General features: G+C 36.7%; 1 protein-coding gene across 1 annotated transcript; it reads left to right on the top strand.

Moving 5' to 3' along the window:
* The first annotated feature begins 1,347 nt into the window (after nucleotides 1-1,347).
* LOC133324569 (putative uncharacterized protein DDB_G0282133) lies at nucleotides 1,348-22,074 on the top strand. The gene is made up of 11 exons (XM_061533410.1): nucleotides 1,348-1,689; nucleotides 1,756-5,063; nucleotides 11,674-12,082; nucleotides 12,156-12,241; nucleotides 12,316-12,793; nucleotides 16,120-16,308; nucleotides 16,477-16,665; nucleotides 20,905-21,081; nucleotides 21,208-21,259; nucleotides 21,338-21,450; nucleotides 21,910-22,074. The coding sequence occupies exons 1-11, from the start codon at nucleotides 1,348-1,350 to the stop codon at nucleotides 22,072-22,074; spliced, it is 5,508 nt and encodes a 1,835-aa protein (XP_061389394.1).
* Nucleotides 22,075-23,494: the final 1,420 nt, after the last annotated feature.

Here is a 23,494-nt window from a genome sequence, read left to right as displayed (position 1 = left end):
GCTAAAACGGCTGCCATCACGATTGTTGGACGGACCGTTATCACCCCTCCAGGGACCATCATTTTCCCCACGACCACCTCCTCCCCAACGTTCATCACGTTTATTGCTACGATTAATGCGGTGTACACACTAGCATTTTTGAATGGCACTCTTGCCAAAATTTTGCTTGTTTGATAGTGTGGCCTCACATGTTTGTCATTCATCAGGCAACCACAAAAATATTTATGGTTGTTGGACAGTCAGTAATCGATAAAAAAGTTGACAGTCAAAAATGATAGTGTGTACACCGCTTAAGGTTTTTTTTTGAATATCCGCGGTTGCTTGCCAATCATCTGGCTCAGCATTGTCACGACCCTTTGAATCTTCTTGCCAATTGTTGGTAACAATTGGCTCGCTCAAAGCGAGCATTCTGCTTAGCTCTTTAACGCGATAACAAAAAACGCTCAGCGCGAATCTTCCATCTTCCCATTTTTCACCAAGTCTCCCACATCCACCACCACCACGATTCATATTTGGTATATTCCAGAACCTGCAAGTAGCGTTTTTTACTATGTGTTATCGAAAATACAACAACCACAAGGAAACGATAACAAAAACGCTCGATGTGCGCTGCGCTTCGGAGTTAAATATATTTTAACTTTTTGCGTGCGTTAACGCGATAACAAAAAACGCTCAACACGAACATTCTGTTTAGCCCTTTATTGCTTCCTTGTGGTTGTTGTGCTCAACGGATCTATTCATCCCTTAACATCAAATGTTGCCTGGCCACTTTATTACTCATTAATAGCACTTGTCGATATGGCCGTAATTTATCGATTATTCTACCATCCCTAGTACATAACCAACTTTTGAGTTCTGCGGGTAGAAAACTTCGTTTGTTCTAAGTAAATTCTACAAAAAGAATATATACTGTCTCGTTTCGGCCCACTAAAATTATCAACAACTTTCTTCAGACTAAATCTTTCTAACAAAAATAAATTTCAGACATAAAACACAATTAAAAAAAAAAAAACAAAAACATTGCGAATTTGTTCTTTTCGATAATTATCCATACAATCGAATAATAGACGAATGTTTTGTGGTGTTTTGTCATCCCTAGTTTTCATTGAATGTAAAATGGCGACAATTTTCCATAACTAAATTTTGTGGATGGAATTTTTCTTATAGTTTTTTTATTGCTGCAGACAATTTATTTAAGAAAATTGACCGATTAGTTGTTACATTTAAAAATCGTTGGTTCTTTGCATTCAAGCCGAAGCACGTTCAAACACAATCTCAGTACGGTTTGGATCGTCGAAAATTTCTTTTGTTTGGCAAAAAGGTGTAACGGAGTTGTCGGCATAAATAATGTGGAATCAGTGGTCGCAATATGCGGCACAACCCCCGCTGCCAATGACAGCGGCACCGCCACCACCACCCAGTGATCCATCACAAGCGGGGGCACCACCGCCACCTGGACCAGCTGCACCAATGGTTGGTCCGGCTGTGGCACCTCTACCTACTGCCGCAACGGCAGTGGCAGCAAATCCCGCTGTTGCCGCTGCAGCCACAAATCCCTACTCCCAGTACACGGCTGCCCAGTATGCTGCACTGACACCAGAGCAACAATATACACTACAGCAACATTGGCAACAATGGCAAAAATATCAAGAAGAATATGCCAAATGGCATGCCCAGTACGGTGAACAGGTAAGTCAATATTTTAATTTTTTCCCACTAGAGTCAGATTACTTATGTTTTCTTTGTCTTTTGTAGTACAAGCGAGAAATGGAGGCAGCAACTAAACCTGCTGCAACTGCACAAGTTGCCACAGCAGCAGCAGTTCCAGCACCTGGATATCCGGGATTTATTGGTCCAGTACCTCCAACTCCGGCACAGGAAGCTGAAGTTAAAGCTAGTACAACAACAACGACAACGAAAATAACTGGACAACCGCAATTATACAATCAACCACCTCCACAAATTGCTCCCGGTAATCAGTACTCCGTTTCGAGGCCACCGCCACCAATAACCGGTTCACATCAACAAGGTACATCCCAACCGCCACCATCTCAACCTTCATATCAACAACCACCACCTCAATGGCAACATCCTCAATCTTTTAATCAGCCACCACCCAATTTCAATGCTTCTGTGGCACCGCCGGGTAATTATCCATCGGCACAAAATGTACCAAATCAATGGACCTCAGGTCCCCCGCCCTTTTCCAATCAAAATAATCAACCTCCACCACCACCAGCTTCAGATCAATTTGGTGCTCAAAACAAGGGACCCGGAGGTAATAAGGCTGGTCCAAATGATTGGAATAACAGAGGCAGTTTCGGGGGACCAGATAATATGAATCGTGGTGGTGGAGGTGGGAGAACTGGTGAAAAATGGGAAGATGGACCACCTCCTAATCGTGGTAATGTCAATAGTGGACCTAATGACTGGCAGCATAATAGACCACCTCCTAATGTTGGAGGTGCCAACAATTGGCAAGAAGATTCAAAGGGTCTTGACAATGCTGAACCAGATGATTGGCAAGACAATCGCGGAAATTCAAGAAATCGTAATCGCAGCAATGAACGTGATGAACGTTGGAGAGGAGGTGGTCGTGGGGAAAATGACGGTCCCTGGAGGGGTGATAGTGGTCGCGACGGTAGTCGTTTTAACAATTGGAATGACAATCGTGGAAGAAATGAGCCCAATGACTGGAGAGATGGGCCCAACAATCGCGGAAATAATAGAAATAGCTCCGGTAATCGTGCAGACAATGATAATCGTGACATGGGTCCAAATAATAACCGTTTCAGTGGTGGTAGTGGCGGTTGGGACAACAATCGTCCTAATAACTGGTCCGATAATTCGAGAGGCCCAAGAAATTGGCAAGATGGTCAAAATAATCAAGGAAATAATTGGAAAAACAATGGACCCAATAATCGTTTTGGTGGTGGTCCTCCCCATAACCAGGGTGGAAATACTGGCGGTCGCCCAGTACCAGACATCGATGAAGAGATGTTCGATCGTCAATTCAAACAATGGGAAGAACAATTCGAGGATTGGAAACGCGCCAATGCCAATCACCCCGATCGTGAAATGTACGAACGTTACGAACAAGAATTTGAGAAACAACGTAAGCGGATAATCGAGAGGCGTGAACAAATGCGACGTCGAAAAATGGAACGTATGGGTTTGGATCCAAATCAAGCACCACCACCCTCCTCAAATATGCCAGGAACTTATAGCAGAGACTCGTCTAGAAATCGTGATGACAATTCTTCCCTTGGGAATAGAGATGATGAAAAATCCCGAGACGATGGAGTACCATCTCAAAAATTGGATGACAAAAATAATACAAAGGAATCTGAAGAAGATAAAAATACGGAAGACACTGCCCCTACCACACAATCTAATGCCCTAGAACCGAATAAATTTAATGTTCAAAAATCTACCCCATTGGGTAAACGTAAATCTCGTTTTGATAACAGTGGCCCAACACCCAATAAGGTGGGAAAACCCGGAAATCAATCTATCAAAGGAGGTAACAACAATGCGGCTGAAGTTATAAATCTCGACGATGACGACGATGATGCTTGCGATAACCGAAAACAATCTGAATCGGAATCAGCTGGTGAGACTATGACTGGAATATTTAAGAAATCCGATGGTATTCCGGGGTTAGATTTAGTTAATGATGGAAGTGTTGCTACAGATTCGGAGCCGGTAAAAGATAAAGCAGATGATAAAAACCTGGATGCTCAGAAGAAACCCCTTAAGAAAAATGATAAACCTATTGCTGAGGTTAAACCCGCTACGTCTGCTGCAGTTATACCGGATATTTCGAAGACATTAAACGATCCCGAATTTATGAAGAAAATTTCTGAAGCTGTGGCCAAGGCTCAAGGTAAAGATGAAAAACCCATGCAGCATGGTAGTGATTGGCAGCGTAACAAAAATGATTTCGATAATGACAATTCAAATGATCGATTTTCGGCGGCTGCCAAATCATTTGCTGAAGATGAAAATTCAAATGCCAGTTATGGTCGATCTTCGAGGCAAGGAATGGATGACGATATGCGACAAGATAATTTCGGACCCAATCGCGGAGGTGGTAATAATTGGGGTCCCAATAATGGCCCAGGAGGACAATGGGGAAATAATGATTTTAATAATTGTGGTGGTCCCAACAATTGGAGAAATAATGGCGGTCCCAACAACAATAACTGGGGACCCAACGGTCCAGGTGGGCCTAACAATTGGGGACCTAATGGTCCTGGTGGTCCTAATAATTGGGGACCGAATGGCCCGGGTGGCGGACCGAACAATAATAACTGGGGTCCCAACAACAACAATTGGGGACCCAATGGCCCAGGTGGCGGACCGAACAATAATAACTGGGGTCCAAACAACAACAATTGGGGTCCTAATGGCCCTAACAACAACAATTGGGGTCCTAATGGCGGTGGACCTAACAATTGGGGACCAAATAATAGAGGTGGACCCAACAATTGGGGTCCAAATAACCGAGGCGGCGGGGGTGGTCCCAATAATGGTGGTGGACCATGGGGTAGAAATGGAGGTTGCGGACCTTGGGGAAATAATGGTCCAAATAATAATGGCCCCTGGGCGAATAATAATGGCCCTTGGTCAAATAATAATGGCCCCAACAACAACAACGGACCTTGGGGCAACAATGGAGGTCCTTGGAATAATAATAATGGTGGTGGTGGCGGTAATGGACCCAACAACAATTGGTCTAACAATGGCAATAATTTTGGTCCCAATTTCCGTGGACCCAATAATAATCGCAATTTTGGCCCAAATGGACCCAATAACTCAAACTTTGGCCCAGATGGTCCCAACAGTCCCAATGTTGGTCCCAATAGCCGCAACAATGGACCAAATAATAATATGCCTGGACGCAATTTTGGACGTGATGGCCCACAAAATCAAGACGACGATTCATCAAATAATGCTCAAATGCCACGTAATGTCAATAATCCATTCCGGCGTAATGAAAGTTCGAAGACACCCTCATTGGATGGTGGAAATTCCCCTAGGCCATGGACAAAAGGAGCAGGGTAAGTTATCTTAAATTGAATTATTATTATTATTATTGTTATTGTAAAGAAATAATTCCTATAAACGTATACACGGTTATAACATTTTTAATGGATTATATATGAAACTTACGGCAAATTCATTTCGCCTGAAAGTATGCAATACTAAAATGTGAAAACTACTATATTGCCTTCGTTAAACATTATTAGCATACACCTTATTTAGTAAATATCCTATCTATTATAGAAGGAAGGATTTCCTTTACCACCAAAAAAATATCCTTGAACTCATAAGGTTTACAGTTGGTAATGTCCTTCCCTTAATGTTTTGCAAAAAAGGGCCAAACAAATTGCTTTTTTCGATATGTGAACCTATCTAGCTAGCAACCAAACATCATGAATCGATCTATGAAAATTGTAGTTGCCCTCCTCAACCATAATTTGTGTTTTTTTTTTTTTTTGCAAAAATCAATTAGACTATTTAACTTACTGTACTGATACAAATCCATTCACGTTTGACAGTTAACAATATTGGAATTTATTCCATTTCTTTTCCTCTCTTTTCATTGTTTGCCACTCTACAACTCGACTACGTGTATCTACTGAAAACAAAACGAAACAAAACAAAAAAATACGAACGTATTTTCTCCGGTTATTTTGGGTTAATATAGCGGTAAATCTAAGTTTGACGATAACAAGAGGACAAACAGGAATCGTCGTCGAAAATAGGCAACATATACCACAAATCTAACCGTAAAAAAAAAACAAAATAAAATACAAAAAATATCCCTGAAAATGAAAAACAAAACAGAAGAAAACAACTAGAATTGAAATAATTATAAGTCTAACTCACTCACTCTCTCTCTCTATCTTTTAAATCCGTTTATGTGAATTACATATATTTGATTTAAAAACTATCGATCGCAGATAATTGATTCCTTTTACCTTAACTACATTCACACACACACATACACTCACCACACAATCATCTACACATACACCACAATTCTCCTACTATATTATATGGCTAAGATTTTTCTCATTACAGCTTCATGCTGTATAGATAAAATAACAATTTATAGAGATTGTTTTTTTGAGAATAGTAGTTAAAAATACCTACACATACATACACAATGAAATAAACAATATGTGTCTCCCTAATTTACTTAATGCTTAAGTAATTATTCATTGAAAAGAAAATTCTCGTTTTATTAACTGAACTGAAGAATTTTTGTTTTTTGCCAATAAACGAAATATAGTTATTACAAAAAAATAATAACATTTTTAATTTTAATTGATAAAAAACCTCAGAATGTTGTCAGTCTCTATATTCATTCGGCCGGGTCGAATTTAAAAAATAAAATATTATTCGTATTAATATTCAAATCAAATATTTTTTGGTTACAGTTTCAAAATAACTTTCGTAAACTGAAGCTACAAAATATTGCAAAATGTTATTATATAAAAATTACAACTGATAATCGTTTAATTATAACCAGTACAAAAATCGATTTTATTATTTGAAAAATATAGAGTACCGGATCTATCTTCCGCAAATAAATGTTATTAACGGATCCTATACTTTATACGATTTTTTTTGAAAATATATATACACTCAGTAGTAAGTCTGCGTACAACCTTACGCTTTACTCTACAAAGGTCTGGGTCACTACCTCTTAAAGTGACCCCCTTAACGCTGTGGTGTCATGCGACCTCGTGCCCATCAGCGTTCTATGGTTTGCAGTCAGGGTCTCGACTGTATTAGAACGGAGCCTTGTAAAAACAAAAACAACATGGTATGCGATTTTGGTGTAACTGCCATGGCAACCTCTGTCTCGAACTCTACAAGGTCAGACTTCAATGAACCCCCAAAAATGTTGACGAGCCAAGCTAACCCCCTGTACCTCTCTTTTGCCTCAAATCCTGTTACTCTCAACGACGTGAGCGAAAGCCTCACGGATCTTCTCCTCAACTTATTAGAGTAAACCGGCTCCTTTCGCCTTAGTCAGGAGAGTATCCCGAGAATCAACTCTGGGACGACTCACCCTTCTCAGACGAGGAAGACATCATGGAAACTACAGTGATTAGCACTACGATAACGAAGTAAGGTGAGTCCTCCCAGATGATGAGTAGGGTAGTAAACCCTAGCTTGGTTGAGGATCCGAATTCAATCTCGATGGTCTGTAGTGACGTCGCGAGTCTTCTCAGGCAGTTGACTGACGAAGCCGAGACTGGGACTGATGAGACTCCCGTCGTTAAGATGGATGAATCATCAATACCTGAAACTGCAAGACAAGTCAACGCCAAGGAGATCGCTGCCAAGAATATGTACCGGAGAGCGCTTCAACCGATTCATTGGGCGGCATAGTGACTCCATCACGGAAAAGGAGTTCCTTTTGATCAAGGACTCAGTTTCACAAGACCGCCATTCGAAAAAACCTTGAAAAAGAAGCACTTAAATAAGCCTCGGGAATTTTTGGAAAATAGTAATTTTCTGAGATGAGAACAAGTTTTGTGTTTTTTTTTTTTTGGAATCAAAGGGCGCAAGATGGTATAGCGAAAAAAGGTTACGGGGCTCGATAAGAACAAATTGGTACCGACTGTGAAACATGGCGGCGGCGGTGCAATGATGATGGGGATGTATGGCTAGTACTGGTGTGGGACAATTGGTGTTCATCGAGTCTACTATGTATAAATATGCGTACCTTAATATTTGAATGGCAAATTTGAAGCGGAGCAGTGTGCTTGGGATCATTATCTTATGACATGGTTAAGCTTTGGATACTCTATAACATCCCTAAACCGCTCCAAACGCCGTCACAGTCTCCTGATCTGAACCCAATCGATCACCTAAGGGAAGCCCTGGTGTAATGACAAATACAACATCACAAAATTACCTCTAAGTATAAATATAATATCTTTAAAGAAATTTTCACAAGCTGGCCTCTTCGATGTCAAAGCGCTTAGCAGAAGTTTTAAAACCTAAAGGCTATCTAAAATATATAAAAATGAAATAAAAGCTATATTTCTTTTAAATTAAACAAAAAAAAAAAAAAAAAAAAAAAACAAAACTAAAATTTATCATATTTTTATGTTATATAAAATATACTGGATTTTTTAAAACATATTTCAGGGTTTTTTTTAACGAATTGTATATATTGATATCTTGTATGCAGACTTTTTCTACTGAGTATATAAAAGGATTTCGATGCAAGACCCGAGTAAATGGGAAGAAAAACTATAAAAACGTACAAGTATCGAATTTGTCTTTGATGACTCTATCTAAAAACTTACGAGTGAAAATGTTTGAATTGCAAAAAATGTCGACTTGTGGTAGTTAGTATGCTATTCGTGAAAATAAAGACCAACAAAGTAGAGTAAAACTCGAGTAACAGGACAACAAAAAAAAAAAAAAACTCATTTGATTTAACTTACCGCTTTTGGCCGGATTCTTATTCATTGGGCTCTCCCTCGGACTGACTTCGACAGTCCATTATCCTCAGTTTTCGTGGATGATGGTGTCAGGTGTTTCTGAGCGCTTAGTTTACCTTTGAGGGGAACTGAGCGCTCAGACGTCCCAGCCACCAACTTTCTAGTTGTGTTCGGGCCACTCACAGTCTTCTCTTTTGGAGGGACTACCGTGGTGGTCTTCACACATGGCGTTGAAATTCTTTTAATCAAGAAGTCCCTCGCAATATCGTTCGAATTGTTCCTAGAGAACTTCCGAATGAATTTGAGTTACCTCTTGATCAAAAGAAATTCTTTATCCGTTATCGAGTCTCAGTCCCGTCCGATAAACCGGTTGCAGTAATTAACCGCTCTCCGGTAAATCAACTTGTCGGAGATATCATTGGCATTGGCTCGTTTAGAGGTTCCCGGTTCTTATGAGTCATCTATCTTTACGAGGGGATGCTCATCAGCCCCAGTCTCCACTTCGACAGCCAGCTGCTAAGAAGTCTCGAGACTTCACTATAGGCCGTGCACATGTGATTAGGATCCTTTTCCTCGCCAGGGCTTACATCCCTACTCATCAACTCAGAGAACTCAGCTTGATTCGAATGAGACACCCGGATAGCTACTGTATTTGTCACTGTAGTGATAATCACTATAGTTTCCATGATGAATTCCTCGTCTGTCAAGGGCGAGTCCTCCCACAGTTTATTTGGGATGGTCTCCTGACTGAGACGGTTTCCCGGAGTTGTTAAAATTCTGCTCCATAGAAAAAAGATTTTAGTGAGGATTTGAGGTCGGCCAAGGCATAGCCTTTTACCTTGGTAAGGACTCGGCAACTAAGCCTGATTAAAGTTGTTGAGGCGCCCAGGTATCAACAAGGCTCCGTAGAACACTGATGGGCACGAGGTCGTGGGGAGCTGAATTATCAACTTGGAATTTTGCAAAGTCGCACAGGAATTTAAACATTTTGAGTACATAAATTGAATAAATAAATATATAAAATTAACGCTTAAAAAAAAAACAAATATAAAAAACTTGTAAGGAAAGTAGTAAAGTCGGACTGGGCCGACTTTGTATCCTAACAATTTCATTTCAATGTTCCCTCGAAGAACATACTCATGCCTTTCTGCCAACTATGCTAAATTTTGTTTCATTTGGGCAGAGTTAAAGTCGTTTACGTACAATGGGACACATTTATGGTAATCGATTTAGAGCAAATTTGATGAACGCTACCGAGCACTGTTAAGCATTTAATCTCAATTCAGTACGCTATACCAATATTCGTGCAAAGATATATAGGGGCTTCGGTAAACCATTTACATAAAATCGGACGAAAATATATATGAGAGCTGTAAAAAAATCTGAACCGATTTTTCCTAATTTCAATAAGGTTAAAAGCGTAAAAAAACTACAAATGAAGCGTACAAAAACTACAATTTTTGTTGTCTATAATTTTATTCCGAAGTCTAATATGCAGATATCCGATTGAACTTCCCATGACTAATCTGTTGTAATTCGTCATGTGAAGTTATTGGAACTTTTCAGATGAAGGAAATGTGTACAGCATCTATTAATGAGTTCCTCCACATTTCTCGTTTTCCATGTTAATTTTATGCAAATGTCAAGGTCACTACAGTTACCAATGTATCTTGCATTATGTCGGATGTGGTAGGAAGATATTAACTTCTCAAACAAGACTAGATAATCGACATGGACTACAACAGTTATCTTGAGATTTTCTATCTTAACCAGGATCTAATTTATAACGTGAGGCCACGATCCTCTTTCCTTGCGGTATATCCTCTGTTGATAATAAGACACCTTTGCACTCGAGTGCGGAATGGATAGATTCCAGTTCCAAGTTATTGAAGGCTCCTGTTTAATATCTAGGAACAATATTGCAGGAGGTGAGGGTTCTGAGCAGTTTAACTGTCTTACATCAGTGCAGATGTTTCTACGTTACGTTACTGGAACTTTATTTGGAACAGCTTCATCAACAATAATGAGCCGCAGGATATATCAAATAAAACTCTGACATATGATCATGAATTTGGAAACATTAGTAACTGTTTTATGAGCTCCTAACAAAGCTCGTCCTTATGAATAAACATTATCGAAACTGAGACCTATTTTGAAGCTAACAAAAAATTATGTCGTGACTTTTCAATAGAGTTGTTATAGTTGTCATATATGTGATCCACTATTTATTTGAAATTATTATGTATTCGAAAAGCATTTTATTTGCGTGTACTCTCCGAAATGAAATAGTTTTATTTTTGCAACAGAGAAAATGCCATATCACACCAGTGTACCATTTCCCTCCCAGAAGGAACTGGTGATCTATGCTCAGGTGGTCAACTAATTTCCATACTATATTCTTCTATTGTTCTCAGTTATGAACCCCACAGTTTATAAACAGGTAAATTTGTGAGTTATTGCTTAAAAATGATGCACAATTTTAAAAAATTGGAATATTTGCATGGCCAGATTCCTGAGATGCTTTTATTTATAATTCATAGTTTAACAATTAAACATTAATATACATATATTTATTTAATGTATATATAATTTTGATACCTACATCTAGCTCAAAACTTATAGTATAATTTACAAAACAAAAAGATAGTACAACGATAAATTTTAATAGTTGCAAATGTAGCACGGTTATTGAACTACGTATGACCCACTCGTAGGGTTAAGAGCACAACGAAAAACATATTCATTATAGGACTATGTTTCACAGTATATACTATACTTTGGATACGTTTTTTTAAGCTATTCATTTCATATAATTATAAAGAAATAAAACGAAGTCCAGCTATAGGTCGATTAACTATTTCTCTAATAACTGTTGATTGTTCCTTTTTATTAAGAGAGCAAAACACAAACGTGTGAAGCATTTCGAATATTCACAATATTCAAATGAAGATTACAAAAATAAGAGATATTTTATATACTACTTAATTAAGTTTTATTTCCAATTGTGTGTGTATACATTTTCTTCTACTTCTTCTGAGAATAATATCAGAAAATCAAAAGAAACAAAAACAAACAAAAAACAGAAATAAGTTTTATTCAAAAAATAAAAAAAATTGCTAAGAAATGAATGAATTTTTATCCTACTGTTGTGGCCATACGAAAACAAAACAAAAAAACGTTAATGACTGGCAACAAACAGATCCTTTGGTGATGGTGGTAAAAATTTCGATTATGGTGGCGATGATTACTTCCGACCCGTGCAAGTTATTGATTATGCCAACAATGCAAATGCACCACCAAAAGTGATTGATTATGGACATAAGCCAGTAACTGGTGGAGGTGGTGGTTGTGGTGCCGATGGCGATGACTTTAAGCCAATGAAAATTATCAATTATGATCATGCCTCGAAGCCGAATAATCCGAAAAGTGGAGGCGGCGGCGGCAATGCAGTTGGAAATAAACGTGGTAAAAATCGTCGAAATAAACAAAATAAGCAACAACAACAAAAGCGTGGCAATCAATCACAAAACAACAAACAGCAGCAACAACAACAACAGTCTGCCAACGCAACTAACAATAAAGCAAATAATTCAAATCAAGCTGCTAAGGTAAGAACAAAAGAACATTTTGCATGAAACCAGAAAAAAAAACAAAATTAACAAAATCTAATTTTAATTATAGAATATTGGCGAGAAGAATGCACCACCAGAAATTCAAGAAGAGCATCAAAATGAAGAACAACTTGAAGATATTTCAGATAATGAAGAGTAAGTGTGTTAACCCAATCCAATTTAAATATTTGCCAAACTTAACAGCAACATCTTTTTAATTTTCTTCACAGCTTGCCCGATCAAATGGACGATGATGGGGCTGATGATTATTCTCAACAACATAGTCCAGCACCACCGCCACCACCTTTGTATAGTAGTGGTGCAGGAAACTCAGCGCAAACGCAATTTCAATTCAATTCTTCGTCGCAATCATCATCATCATCGATATTTCCCTCGACAGCCGAAGCCAATGAAAATATCAACAGAACGATGACTGTCGATCATGTTCAAATGTCAATACCAACTGTAGAGAATAGTAATACAATATCGATTGAAGAAATCCTCTTACCACCGGGACGTGAGACACGTCCGAAAAAAATATGCATCATCCTGCGTGGACCACCGGGCAGTGGCAAATCACATGTCGCCAAATTGATTAAAGACAAAGAAAAGGAAATGAGCGGTAATAATCCGCGTGTCCTCAGCATTGACGATTATTTCTTAATTGAAAATGATTATGAAGAGAAATGTCCGAAAACGGGTAAAAAGGTAAGACAAACATATAATAATAGCCAATAGTTTTTTTTTTCTATACAAAAAATGATTCAGTATAGGCAAATACTTTTTTCAAGGAGATAAAGTTTGAAAATTTGTACATCTCATATGAAGCGAACGGAATATTCATTTTCATCTAAACTTCCCACATTTTAATATTTTATACCTAGCCTATTTCGAATCCAAAGATGGATTGGACAAAGTCCAATCCTTCTGGTACCTTTCCCACAATGTGTGAAAATTTCGAAAATTTGTTAATCCAATGACAATGATTATGGAATGTCCGAGTCGATCTTGTGCGCATCTGACCATATTCCGAGATGTTGATCTTTCCATCGGATTTGTGGCCTTCCCTTCTGCGTGAACCATCAGTTCGCTCGATTTTATATGCCTCTTGAGCTGGGGCATCCTCATCCATTCTCACAACATGACTTAGCCTAGTTAGCCGCTGCAGCTCGATACGTCTGACTCGATGTCGATGTCCGAGAATAGATGGTACAGCTCATGGTTCATTCGACAGCGATAATTACCATCGACTCAGACCAGCCCATAGATCTTTCGGAGAATTTTTGCGCTCAAACACATTAAGAGCTGCCTCATCTGCTTGCGCAAATACCCATACTTCAGATCCAGATAACATCACCGGTAGTATCAGCGTCTTGTAGAGTATGAGTTTGGTCTGCCGAGAGTTGGACTAGATTTGGAGTTGTTCACTCACACTATTGTAGCATCTGTTGGCCAACATTATTTTCCTCCAGATGTCAAAGCTGATTAGTAGTAGTATTTATGGCGGTACCGAGATATATACAAATTTTGACTACCACAGGACACAGTTGGTCCAAATCTATTGGACGTATTGCGCGTTGATACTATTTGGTCTTCTGGCCACTTACTGCCAGTCCCATTTTGGACTCCTCAATTTGTTTAAAAGTTACTGTTACTGCTCTCAATGTTCGACCCATTATGTCGATGTCATCGGCGTAGGCGAGTAACATATGCTGTTTAGTTGTTGTTGTTGTAGCAGCCCTATTGCTTTTACACAATGGGCTGAGGTGACAGACGTTGGTCGAGTAAGACTCGGGTCGTTTCGGATCGTAGGCCCCTCTGTCGTGGAAACGATGCTGTTTGGTGTACCATTTTGGTGCCATTTCTGTTCACATTTTCCTCTCGTGTGACCTATTCCACCAGGATGTTGAACAGGTCACACAATAAACTGTCACCTTGTCTGAATCTTCGTTCGGTATTGAAAGCCTCCGATAGGACCTTTCCAACTTCAACTGCTGACCTTGTGCCAGTTAAAGTTATCCTGCATTGCCGATAATAATTTTGCCGATTTTTTGTGATGAACGCAGACATGACTTTAAAAACTTCTGAACGGATAGGGCTGATGAATTCTGCTTTGCTTTTACACAATGGGCTGAGGTGATAGACGTTGGTCGAGTAAGACTCGGGTCGTTTCGGATCGTAGGCCCCTCTGTCGTGGAAACGATGCTGTTTGGTGTACCATTTTGGTGCCATTTCTGTTCACATTTTCCTCTCGTGTGACCTATTCCAGCAGGATGTTGAACAGGTCACACAATAAACTGTCACCTTGTCTGAATCTTCGTTCGGTATTGAAAGCCTCCGATAGGACCTTTCCAACTTCAACTGCTGACCTTGTGCCAGTTAAAGTTATCCTGCATTGCCGATAATAAGTTTGCCGATTTTTTGTGATGAACGCAGACATGACTTTAAAAACTTCTGAACGGATAGGGCTGATGAATTCTGCTTTGCTTTTACACAATGGGCTGAGGTGATAGACGTTGGTCGAGTAAGACTCGGGTCGTCTCTGAACGTAGACCCCTCTGTCGTGGAAACGATGCTGTTTGGTGTACCATTTTGGTGCCATTTCTGTTCACATTTTCCTCTCGTGTGACCTATTCCAGCAGGATGTTGAACAGGTCACACAATAAACTGTCACCTTGTCTGAATCTTCGTTCGGTATTGAAAGCCTCCGATAGGTCCTTTCCAACTTCAACTGCTGACCTTGTGCCAGTTAAAGTTAACCTGCATTGCCGATAATAATTTTGCCGATTTTTTGTGATGAACGCAGACATGAATGGATAGGGCTGATGAATTCTGCTTTGTAGTCGACGAATAGGTGGAATTTGTTGATGTATTTTTTTGTGGGTCTTTTCCAGGATTTGCGCAGTGTGAAAATCTGGTCTATGGTGGATTTGCCAGGTCTGAAGGCGCATTGGTATGGTCCAATAATGCCATTGACCATTGGCATCAGTTGTCCACACAGTACGCTGGATGGGACTTTATATATGCGATAGGAAGGAGTCTTATTCTCCTTTTTTGTGCTCGGGACACAGGATGCTAAGCTTCCAATCATTGGGCATGTACTCCTCTAGCCAAAATATACTAATCAGTTGGTGCATGCTCCTGATCAGTATCTGACCACCGGCCTTAAATAGTTCGGCTGGTATCCATAGGCAGCTGCTGCTTTATTGTTTCTTCAGCCGATTAATTGCTATTCTGACCTCATCTTGGCTAGGTGGGTATATGCCGTCTATGCCGTCAACTCTTATTGGTTCATGGGGTATCTTCTTCACCGTTACTATTTGATACCAGAAGCTTTGGAAAATGATCCTTCCAGATTCTCAACACGCTGTCTGTATCTGTCACCAGATTTCCATTTACAGGAGGATGTGCCTGCACCAAAGCCTTCGGTTTGGTGTTTTAGTCGTTGGTAAAATTTCCCAACTTCATGCTGATCTCAATTTGTTCACGTTCACGTTTTTCATGTTCATTCTTCTTTATTCTGAAAATACTTTTCTCCTCTCTGCTTTACTTCCTATAATTCTCTCTTACATTGTGTGTTTTCACCTCAGTAGCATTACGACACTCCTGATCGTACCATGGGTTTCATGATGATGGTCTTTGGTACCCAAGTATTGCTTTTGCTGCAGTTTGTAGGTAGTGGGTAATTCTTTGTCATTGTGCTTCTATATTATTATCGGAACAAGGAGTGCAAGGAGGGGAGTAAGTTGAGCGGGGAAGGCTTCTGTTATTTGTTGTGTTTGCAGATTTTCAGGTGGCCTTGTGAATATCGAGATACTTGAATCTGATGCTGCTGATAAATCTTTCATAAATATTTCTGTCTTTTTTCTTTGTTAGGAATTTTTTTCGTAGAGAAAAAATATGTTCGAAAAAATTGACAACGTGGAATAAGGGATTATTTTTTCTATATAGAAAATACGACTCTCTGTTGCAATTATTTGTTATTGTTTCTATTTGTTAAATCTCTATATATCTCTAATTTTTTATTATTACAGATACCCAAAAAGGAGATTCTCTATGAATATGATAAAGATATGGAAGAGACCTATATGCAATATTTGATTAAATCATTTAAAAAGACAATACTAGATAATTTTTATGATTTTATTGTTATTGACTGCAATAATAATTCATTGAGGACATTGAATGAATTTTATTGTCATGCCAAAGATTCTGGATATGTGGTAAGTTTTTCAGTTTTTATCGAACAGCTGATGGCATCAAACTTTATTGTTGTTGTTTTACAATATATTACAATTTTCTTAATGTACATGCATTTCTTTGTGTGCTTGTGTGTGGGTGTATGCATTTCGTTTTGTTTTCCAATTCGATATTTATTTTTTGTTTTCTAGCCCTATATAGTAGATTTACATTGTGATTTGGAGAAATGCCTGGAGAATAATGTGCACGAACGTACCGAAGCTGATATTAAAGAGATTTTGGATAGTTGGAAACCCACACCATTCCATTATATTATACTAGACATTGCCAGTTTAATACAAAATGTTGTGGAAATGGAAGATGTTGAGGATATGCCAGTGGTAAATATAATTTAGTTTTTTTTTGTAATCATAATTCAATTTCTTTTTCAGCAGAGGGGTAATTTAATTATTTATTTTTTCGGATACAATATAAAAGTAATATAATTACATATGATTTTCCTTAGATTAGTTGAAAATATATATTTATTTTTCACTGAAATTAAATTATTATGGAGCGGACATATGATCTTGATGTAAATCTCTTGTGTAGAATCTCTTGTATAAACAGGGATCCACTAGTGGTATGTTTGGTTTTGATTATGGGATATAATCTAGACTACAGACTGATAAGCATGCACAGCGAATTTATTTGCTACATGTGAGATAAATAAATGTGTGCGTTCACCCCCTTTCTGTTTGATGGCAGATGTGAACCGGTGTGTTCTATCTTTAGTGTAAATTAGATTATGTTACATTATCATATATAGTTCTTAAGCAATATTTTTTATTTTAATAAATTAGTATCTACATACACAAAAACTTGAACAGTCATGCATAAGCACTCCACGAAAATATAATCGTGTAATAAATTGATTTCTGTTTTTGTGGATTTTTTAAACAGTCCTCTGTTTTGTGATGAAAAAAAAAAACAAACTGATAATTATCTATGACACTATCCATTCGAACTATATGTTGATATATATTTCTATTGCACTATGGTCGTAATTCTAAAATGAATTATTTGTAATTTATAAGAGAAAACAACTGATCCTCCTCCTAGTTTGCCATTGGATTTGATTTCCATACAAACATTGAGGACGAACTATTTTTGTATATATCTAAGATTGTTGAGAACATCTGTGTGCCTATGTCTATTCTATAAAAGAACTATATTTTTCTTTCTTTCTATATTTCTTCGAATTTATTGAATGTAACAATTTTATCCATGCGAATCTCCAATTTTAGGGTTTCTTTTATACCTATGGGTCTTGAAATATAATATAATGTAATCTATATTTTAATACACGAATTACAATATTTTAATTTTAGGTATATTTTGAATTATTTTTTTAGATTCGCTCTTCTCATTGCCTTGTAAACGAAATTATAAAAATTATATAAAAGAAAGTGACTTTTAAAAAGTTAAAAAAAGTTAATTATTTAAAAAAATATATATATATTCTTTAGCAATTATCTAAGGGTTTTACGTTAATTAAAATCGAAAGGAAAAACAAAAAGGAAAAAACAGGAATATAAAATTATTTGTTCAAAGTATATCTGCCAACAATCGAAGGCAGCACCATAACCCATACAAAAGCAGTTTAAACGTGGGAAATATGCTTGATTGGAATTCATATGGATCACAAAATTGAGGCAGACCAAGAAATTACCTGGCGACGAACAATAAACCAAGAACTAAGACAAAATAAGATGCTAAGACAAGGGCAGCAAATTGATACAGATTGCAATGCTTTGTGGAAGCCTAAGTTAAAGAAGACTCCGATGATTCGTTATGAGTTACCAAATAAAAGTAGCACGCACAGAGATATACCAAGAGTGAAAGATAATTACAGCAAGAAGTGCAGAGAACATCAATGTTTGGAATTAAAAAAAGAAAGAATCAAGAATAATGAGTAGATGTAGATGTAATAAAGATGGAGCTCTCAACTGAGTATTCATATTAATCACGATGGTAGAAAACCATATTTTTAAAGAAGTCTTATACAAAACCTCTAGGACTTGTAGAGGACCTCTTGATCTTATAGTAGACTTGTAGAAGACCTCTGGGGCTTGTAGAAGACCTCTAGGACTGGTAGAAGGCCTTTAGGACTTGTAGAAGACCTCTAGGTCTTAAGGACTCCTCTAGGTCTTGTAGAACACTTCTAGGTCCTATGGAAGACCTCAAGGACTTGTAAAAGATATCAAGGTTTTATTGAAGAGCTCTAGATCTTATAGAAGACCTCTAGGACTATCTAGAATACCTCTTAATTTTGTAGAACGTCCTTAGGTCTTACAGTAGACCTCAAAGTCTTATAGAAAACATCGATATCTTGTAGTAAAGCTATATATCGTATAGAAAACATCATAAAAGAAGATCCTTATATCTTAATGAAGTCCCCTATGACTTTATGAAGACCTCTAGGTCTTAAGGAAGTCCGCCAGTTCTTATTAGGAAGAAAAATGTTTAACAGGCCGCTAAAGCGAATAGTATTAAGCGAATCAAAAATAAATCTAACATTAAGAAATTAGATCAAAATATTAGCTCAAGAAAAGGAGAGAGGAAAAAAAACAAGAACGAGAACAAGAACAAGAAATACGTGAACGTGAGCAAATCGAGATGTAAAGTTGTCAGAATGAAGTCCGGAAATTTTGCCAAGGAGTAAAACAACAACCTGAAGGCTTAGGTGCAGGCACATCCTCCTGTAGAGATGAAGATCTAAGCCTGGCGACACATACAGAGAGCATGTTGAGGATCTGGAAGGAGCATTATGCAAAGCATCTCGTATCAAATAGTGGCGGTGAAGAAGATACTCTATAACCAATAACAGATGAAGTGTGTATACCACCTAGCCAAGATGAGGTCAGAATATAAATTAATCGGCTGAAGAATAATAAAGCAGTATAGAGGGATGAGTCTCCTTCCCATCGCATATAAAGTCGTATCCAGCGTACTGTGTGGACAGCTGGTGGTCAATGGCAATGGTGGACAAATGCGGACAATGTTCAATGACATTATTGGACCATACCAATGCAGCTACAGGCTTAGTAAATCCATCATTGACCAGATTTTTCGTCTGCGCCAGATCCTGGGAAAGACCCATGAAAAATACATCGACACATTCCACTTATTCGTTGTCCATTATAAAGCCGCACTCAATGTGTTTAAAGTGTCCGCTCAGAAGTGTTTAAAGCCATGTCTGCGTTTGGTATTCCTGGAAAATTAATTCGGCTATGCAGGATAACTTTAGGTGGCACAAGGTCAGCAGTTAAAGTCGCAAAGGACCTCTCGGAGCCCTTTTAATATCCTGCTGAAAAAGGTAATACGAGAAGCAAAGGTGAATACAAATAGCACTCTGTACACCAAACTGCATATGTTACTCGCCTGCGTCAATAACATCGACATAATGGGTCGAACATTGAGTGCGGTAACAACCACCTTTGAACAAATTGAGAAGAAGTGTACCAATGTTACTCGCCTGCGCCGATAACATAGACATAATGGGTCGAACATTGAGTGCGGTAACAGCCACCTTTGAACAAATTGAGAAGAAGTCTACCATTGAGGATGCCCCACAGCTCAAAATGCATATAAAAACAAGCCAACTGATAGATCACGCAGAGGCCACGAATTCGATGAAAAGACGCAAAATGTCCTAGTGTCTTCCATCTGACGAATATTTAATTTTTTTTGATAGTATTTACCACGATAGCAGAATAACGACAGCTTCAAAGGCAAACTCTACTTGTTTTAAGCCAGCTAAAGAATGGAATGGTCCAAGTACTATTGACTCCGTACTCATGCCGATTCCTTAATGTATGTATGCCTAGCTGGGGTGTTTCCGTCCACTGCAAAATCAAAAAAAAAAAAAAAAAAAAAAAAATGCAAAGGTATCAGTAAGAGTAACGTTTTAAAAAATTAGAACCTATTGGTTTATTAGTTTTTTAAGTAAGAAAACTACTGGAAAAACCGGTAATAGAACATGAAATAAATTAATCATTTTTTATATTAAAAAATCTCCTGCTTTTGTTTATAAAAAATATAAGAAAACATGTGCTGATTGTGGATCAAAACAGTCCTGTTATACGCTCTATTTGCATGCTAAAATATTGATATTTCCCATTCCCAAAATTAATGGGAAATAAGTCGAGGGCGTAACCAAAGTATTGAAATTACTCGTACTCATTCATACTATATATTTTATTTTTAATTTAAATGAATATATTTATATTTGAATATTATTATTTTTTTCTATAAGTTACCGTTAAGAACTGAAATGTATTCTAATATGACATAAAATGGATATGGAAAGAGTATCTTCCTCTATATATATACTGGCTATAAAATTCTTATAACCCATCATGTTTCTTCTCGTTTCCTTTAAAACTAATGGGAAAATCATATGTCTTTTAATGTTTTTTTTAACAAATTAAAAACTTCTTAAGATATATATCAACGTCTTATAATGTGATACTGTGAATCCTTATTTAAGTAAATTTTTATAATGATTTTTTTTTTATTTTATATAAATATTCATACATACAAATATGATTTTGACATTTGTAATTCTTTTTTTGTAGGATAACAATACGGTGAATGAAAATACCGATACAAATAGCCAGCAGGCGTCGGCGGATGATAATGAAAGGGAATCCGGAACAGCGGAAGTCATTGATGAAAATGCCAGAGAATCCCAAGGTGGTGATGATAAGGCCGAAGATGGTGAAGAGGATGATAGCAATGATTCTTCAGAAAATGTAAGTTAATTGAGAGATATCGTCATATAAGAATATATAACAACAAATTGAGTTACTTTAGCTTTTTATAGAACAAAAATTAATAAATTTCGTAATAATATCTTCTTAATTTAATTTTTATAGCAGTGTGGATTTTTGAAAAGCAAATGGGAAACAGATACAACCACCGAGAATTTAGGTAAGGCATCTAAAATACATTTTTTGTATATAATTAAAAAGTAATAAATCTATTTTTATTTTTTGCTTCATATTACAGCCCGTTTGGATGGTACGAGTAAATTGAATCTGAAACGTAAACCAACTATGGAAGAATATTTACAAATGGATGAATGGCAGCCAGTACCAAGCAATAGTAAAGGCAAAAAGAGGGTAAGAATGAAAGAAATGCTTAGATTTTTTAAAAACATTTTTTGAGGAACCAACTCGAAATTGTATTTTTTAAGATCATATTCCTAGGGAATATATTTTGAGAGACCAACAAGAGGCTTGGGTTTTTAAATATTTTTTGGGGGACCACGCAACTCCTCAATTTTTTGGGAACAAACAAGCGGCGTCGATTTTTATATATATTTTGTAGGGACCAACAAAAGGCGTGTTTTTTTAATAATTTTTTGGTGGCCCACGAAATTTGGCACAGCGTATTGAATTAAGCCTAGAATGATTTGTGCTAAGTTTCGTGAAAATCGGTCCAGATTTAAATTTAGACCAATAGAAGCCGTAAATTATTTAAATTATTTGTTTAAAGAATATATTTTAATTTTATTTCAGTATTTTACATTTATTATTTTTTATTTCAAATATTTTTTTATCCCCCATGTTTTTTTGCAGGTTCGTTGGGCCGACATTGAAGAGAAACGTGAACAAGAAAAAATGCGTGCTGTCGGCTTTGTGGTTGGTCAAACCGATTGGAAGCGTATGATGGATCCAAATGCTGCAAATCGTGCACTAAATAAAACCAAGTATATTGAACGTGTCAACAAGCAAAGACGTTAAAATGAAAATCTAACTATTGCTGGTCGCTCGTTCTCACCTACAAATACTAGTTTTTAATACATACATACCATATAGTAATAATTAAATTTTTTTTCTTTTTGGAAATCATAATGTTAGGATTTGATGATAACAAGATGTCCTATTTTAATTTAAGGATAACATGTGTGTAGCAACTGTGCTATTATTTGTGTTATTCTATAACGATCATTAGCAATTAAATTAAATGCTAAAATATTTAAATAATACTTATTTAATGTATTGTGTTTGATAAAAAAAATAATTTTATTTGCCGATAATTAGCATAGATTTATAATAAAAATAATTATTAAGAATTTTAAATATAATATGAAATAAACTTACGCAATCATAAACGTATATGTGAAGAAAAAATAAATGTGTAGTTTGCTGTTTTACTATTGCAATTTAGACAAAGGGACTATAAATAAAATTTCGGATTTTTACAAGTCCAAGAACCTGAAGAAGCGTGTATTTTTTAAATTATATTTTTTTTTTCAAGGACCCACAGAAGCTTGGATTTTAAAGAATATTTTTATGGACCTACAGACGCTTGAATTTTTTTAAAGAATATTTTTTCAAGATTCCACAGAAGCATGGATTATTTAAAGAATAGTTTATCAAGGTCCTTTAGAAGCGTTTTTTTAAGAATATTTTTAGGGACCTACAGAAGCGTCAATTAAGTGAAGAATATTGTTTAGGGACCTACAGAATATGTTTTTAATGGCGCAGAGAAGCGATTTTTTCCACCGTAATCTTAATTCAGGTACGAAAAACAAAAGTCTTTATACTAAAAACTTAATTTAGCTATTCAAAACTAAATGTTTCATACAGATACTTTAATTCAGCCGAGTTATTTAGTTGTTTTCCATACGAAAAGCTAATTCAGCTGACCTTAAATAGACTTTTTTTAATTTTATATAGAAAACATTAATTCAGCTACGTAAAACTGAATATTTTATACAGAAATTTTAATTTAGCTGAGCTGAATAAAATTGTTTCCAAGTGAAATCCTAATTCAGCAAAGAAAAACAAATGTTTTCCTATCAAAAAATAAATTCAGAAACGTAAGTCAAAACATTTCTTATAAAAAATACAATTTAGCAACCCAAAATTTTTAAATATTTTAGTAAAAACCGAATTCAGCAACGCAAAACTGTAAATTTCATACAGAAAACTTAATTCAGCTGAACAAAATTCATTTTTTGCTACCGAAAACGTAATTCAGCAACGAGAAACAAATGTTTTCCTATGGAAAACATAATTCAGCAACAACAAATAAAATATTTCCCACATAAAAAACAATTCAGCATCGTTAAATTCAGAAAACTTAATTCAGCAGAATAAAAATCAGTTTTTCTATATAAAACACAATTCAGTAACTGAAAAATTACAAATGTCCTAT

The sequence above is a fragment of the Musca vetustissima genome, unplaced genomic scaffold, assembly GCF_032173495.1.
Source record: "Musca vetustissima isolate MV318-11 ecotype Yass unplaced genomic scaffold, APGP_CSIRO_Mvet_v1 utg2693, whole genome shotgun sequence".
In the NCBI taxonomy this organism is placed as follows: domain Eukaryota; kingdom Metazoa; phylum Arthropoda; class Insecta; order Diptera; family Muscidae; genus Musca; species Musca vetustissima.
This window is presented reverse-complemented; position numbering and strand designations above follow the sequence as displayed.

Bases quoted from the DNA above. Each gene is read 5' to 3' on its own strand.
- LOC133324569 (XM_061533410.1), top strand. From the start codon at position 1,348: ATGTGGAATCAGTGGTCGCAATATGCGGCACAACCCCCGCTGCCAATG. The intron at 16,666-20,904 runs GTAAATATAATT...CTTTTTTTGTAG, and splicing joins ATGTTGAGGATATGCCAGTG to GATAACAATACGGTGAATGA. The intron at 21,451-21,909 runs GTAAGAATGAAA...GTTTTTTTGCAG, and splicing joins ATAGTAAAGGCAAAAAGAGG to GTTCGTTGGGCCGACATTGA.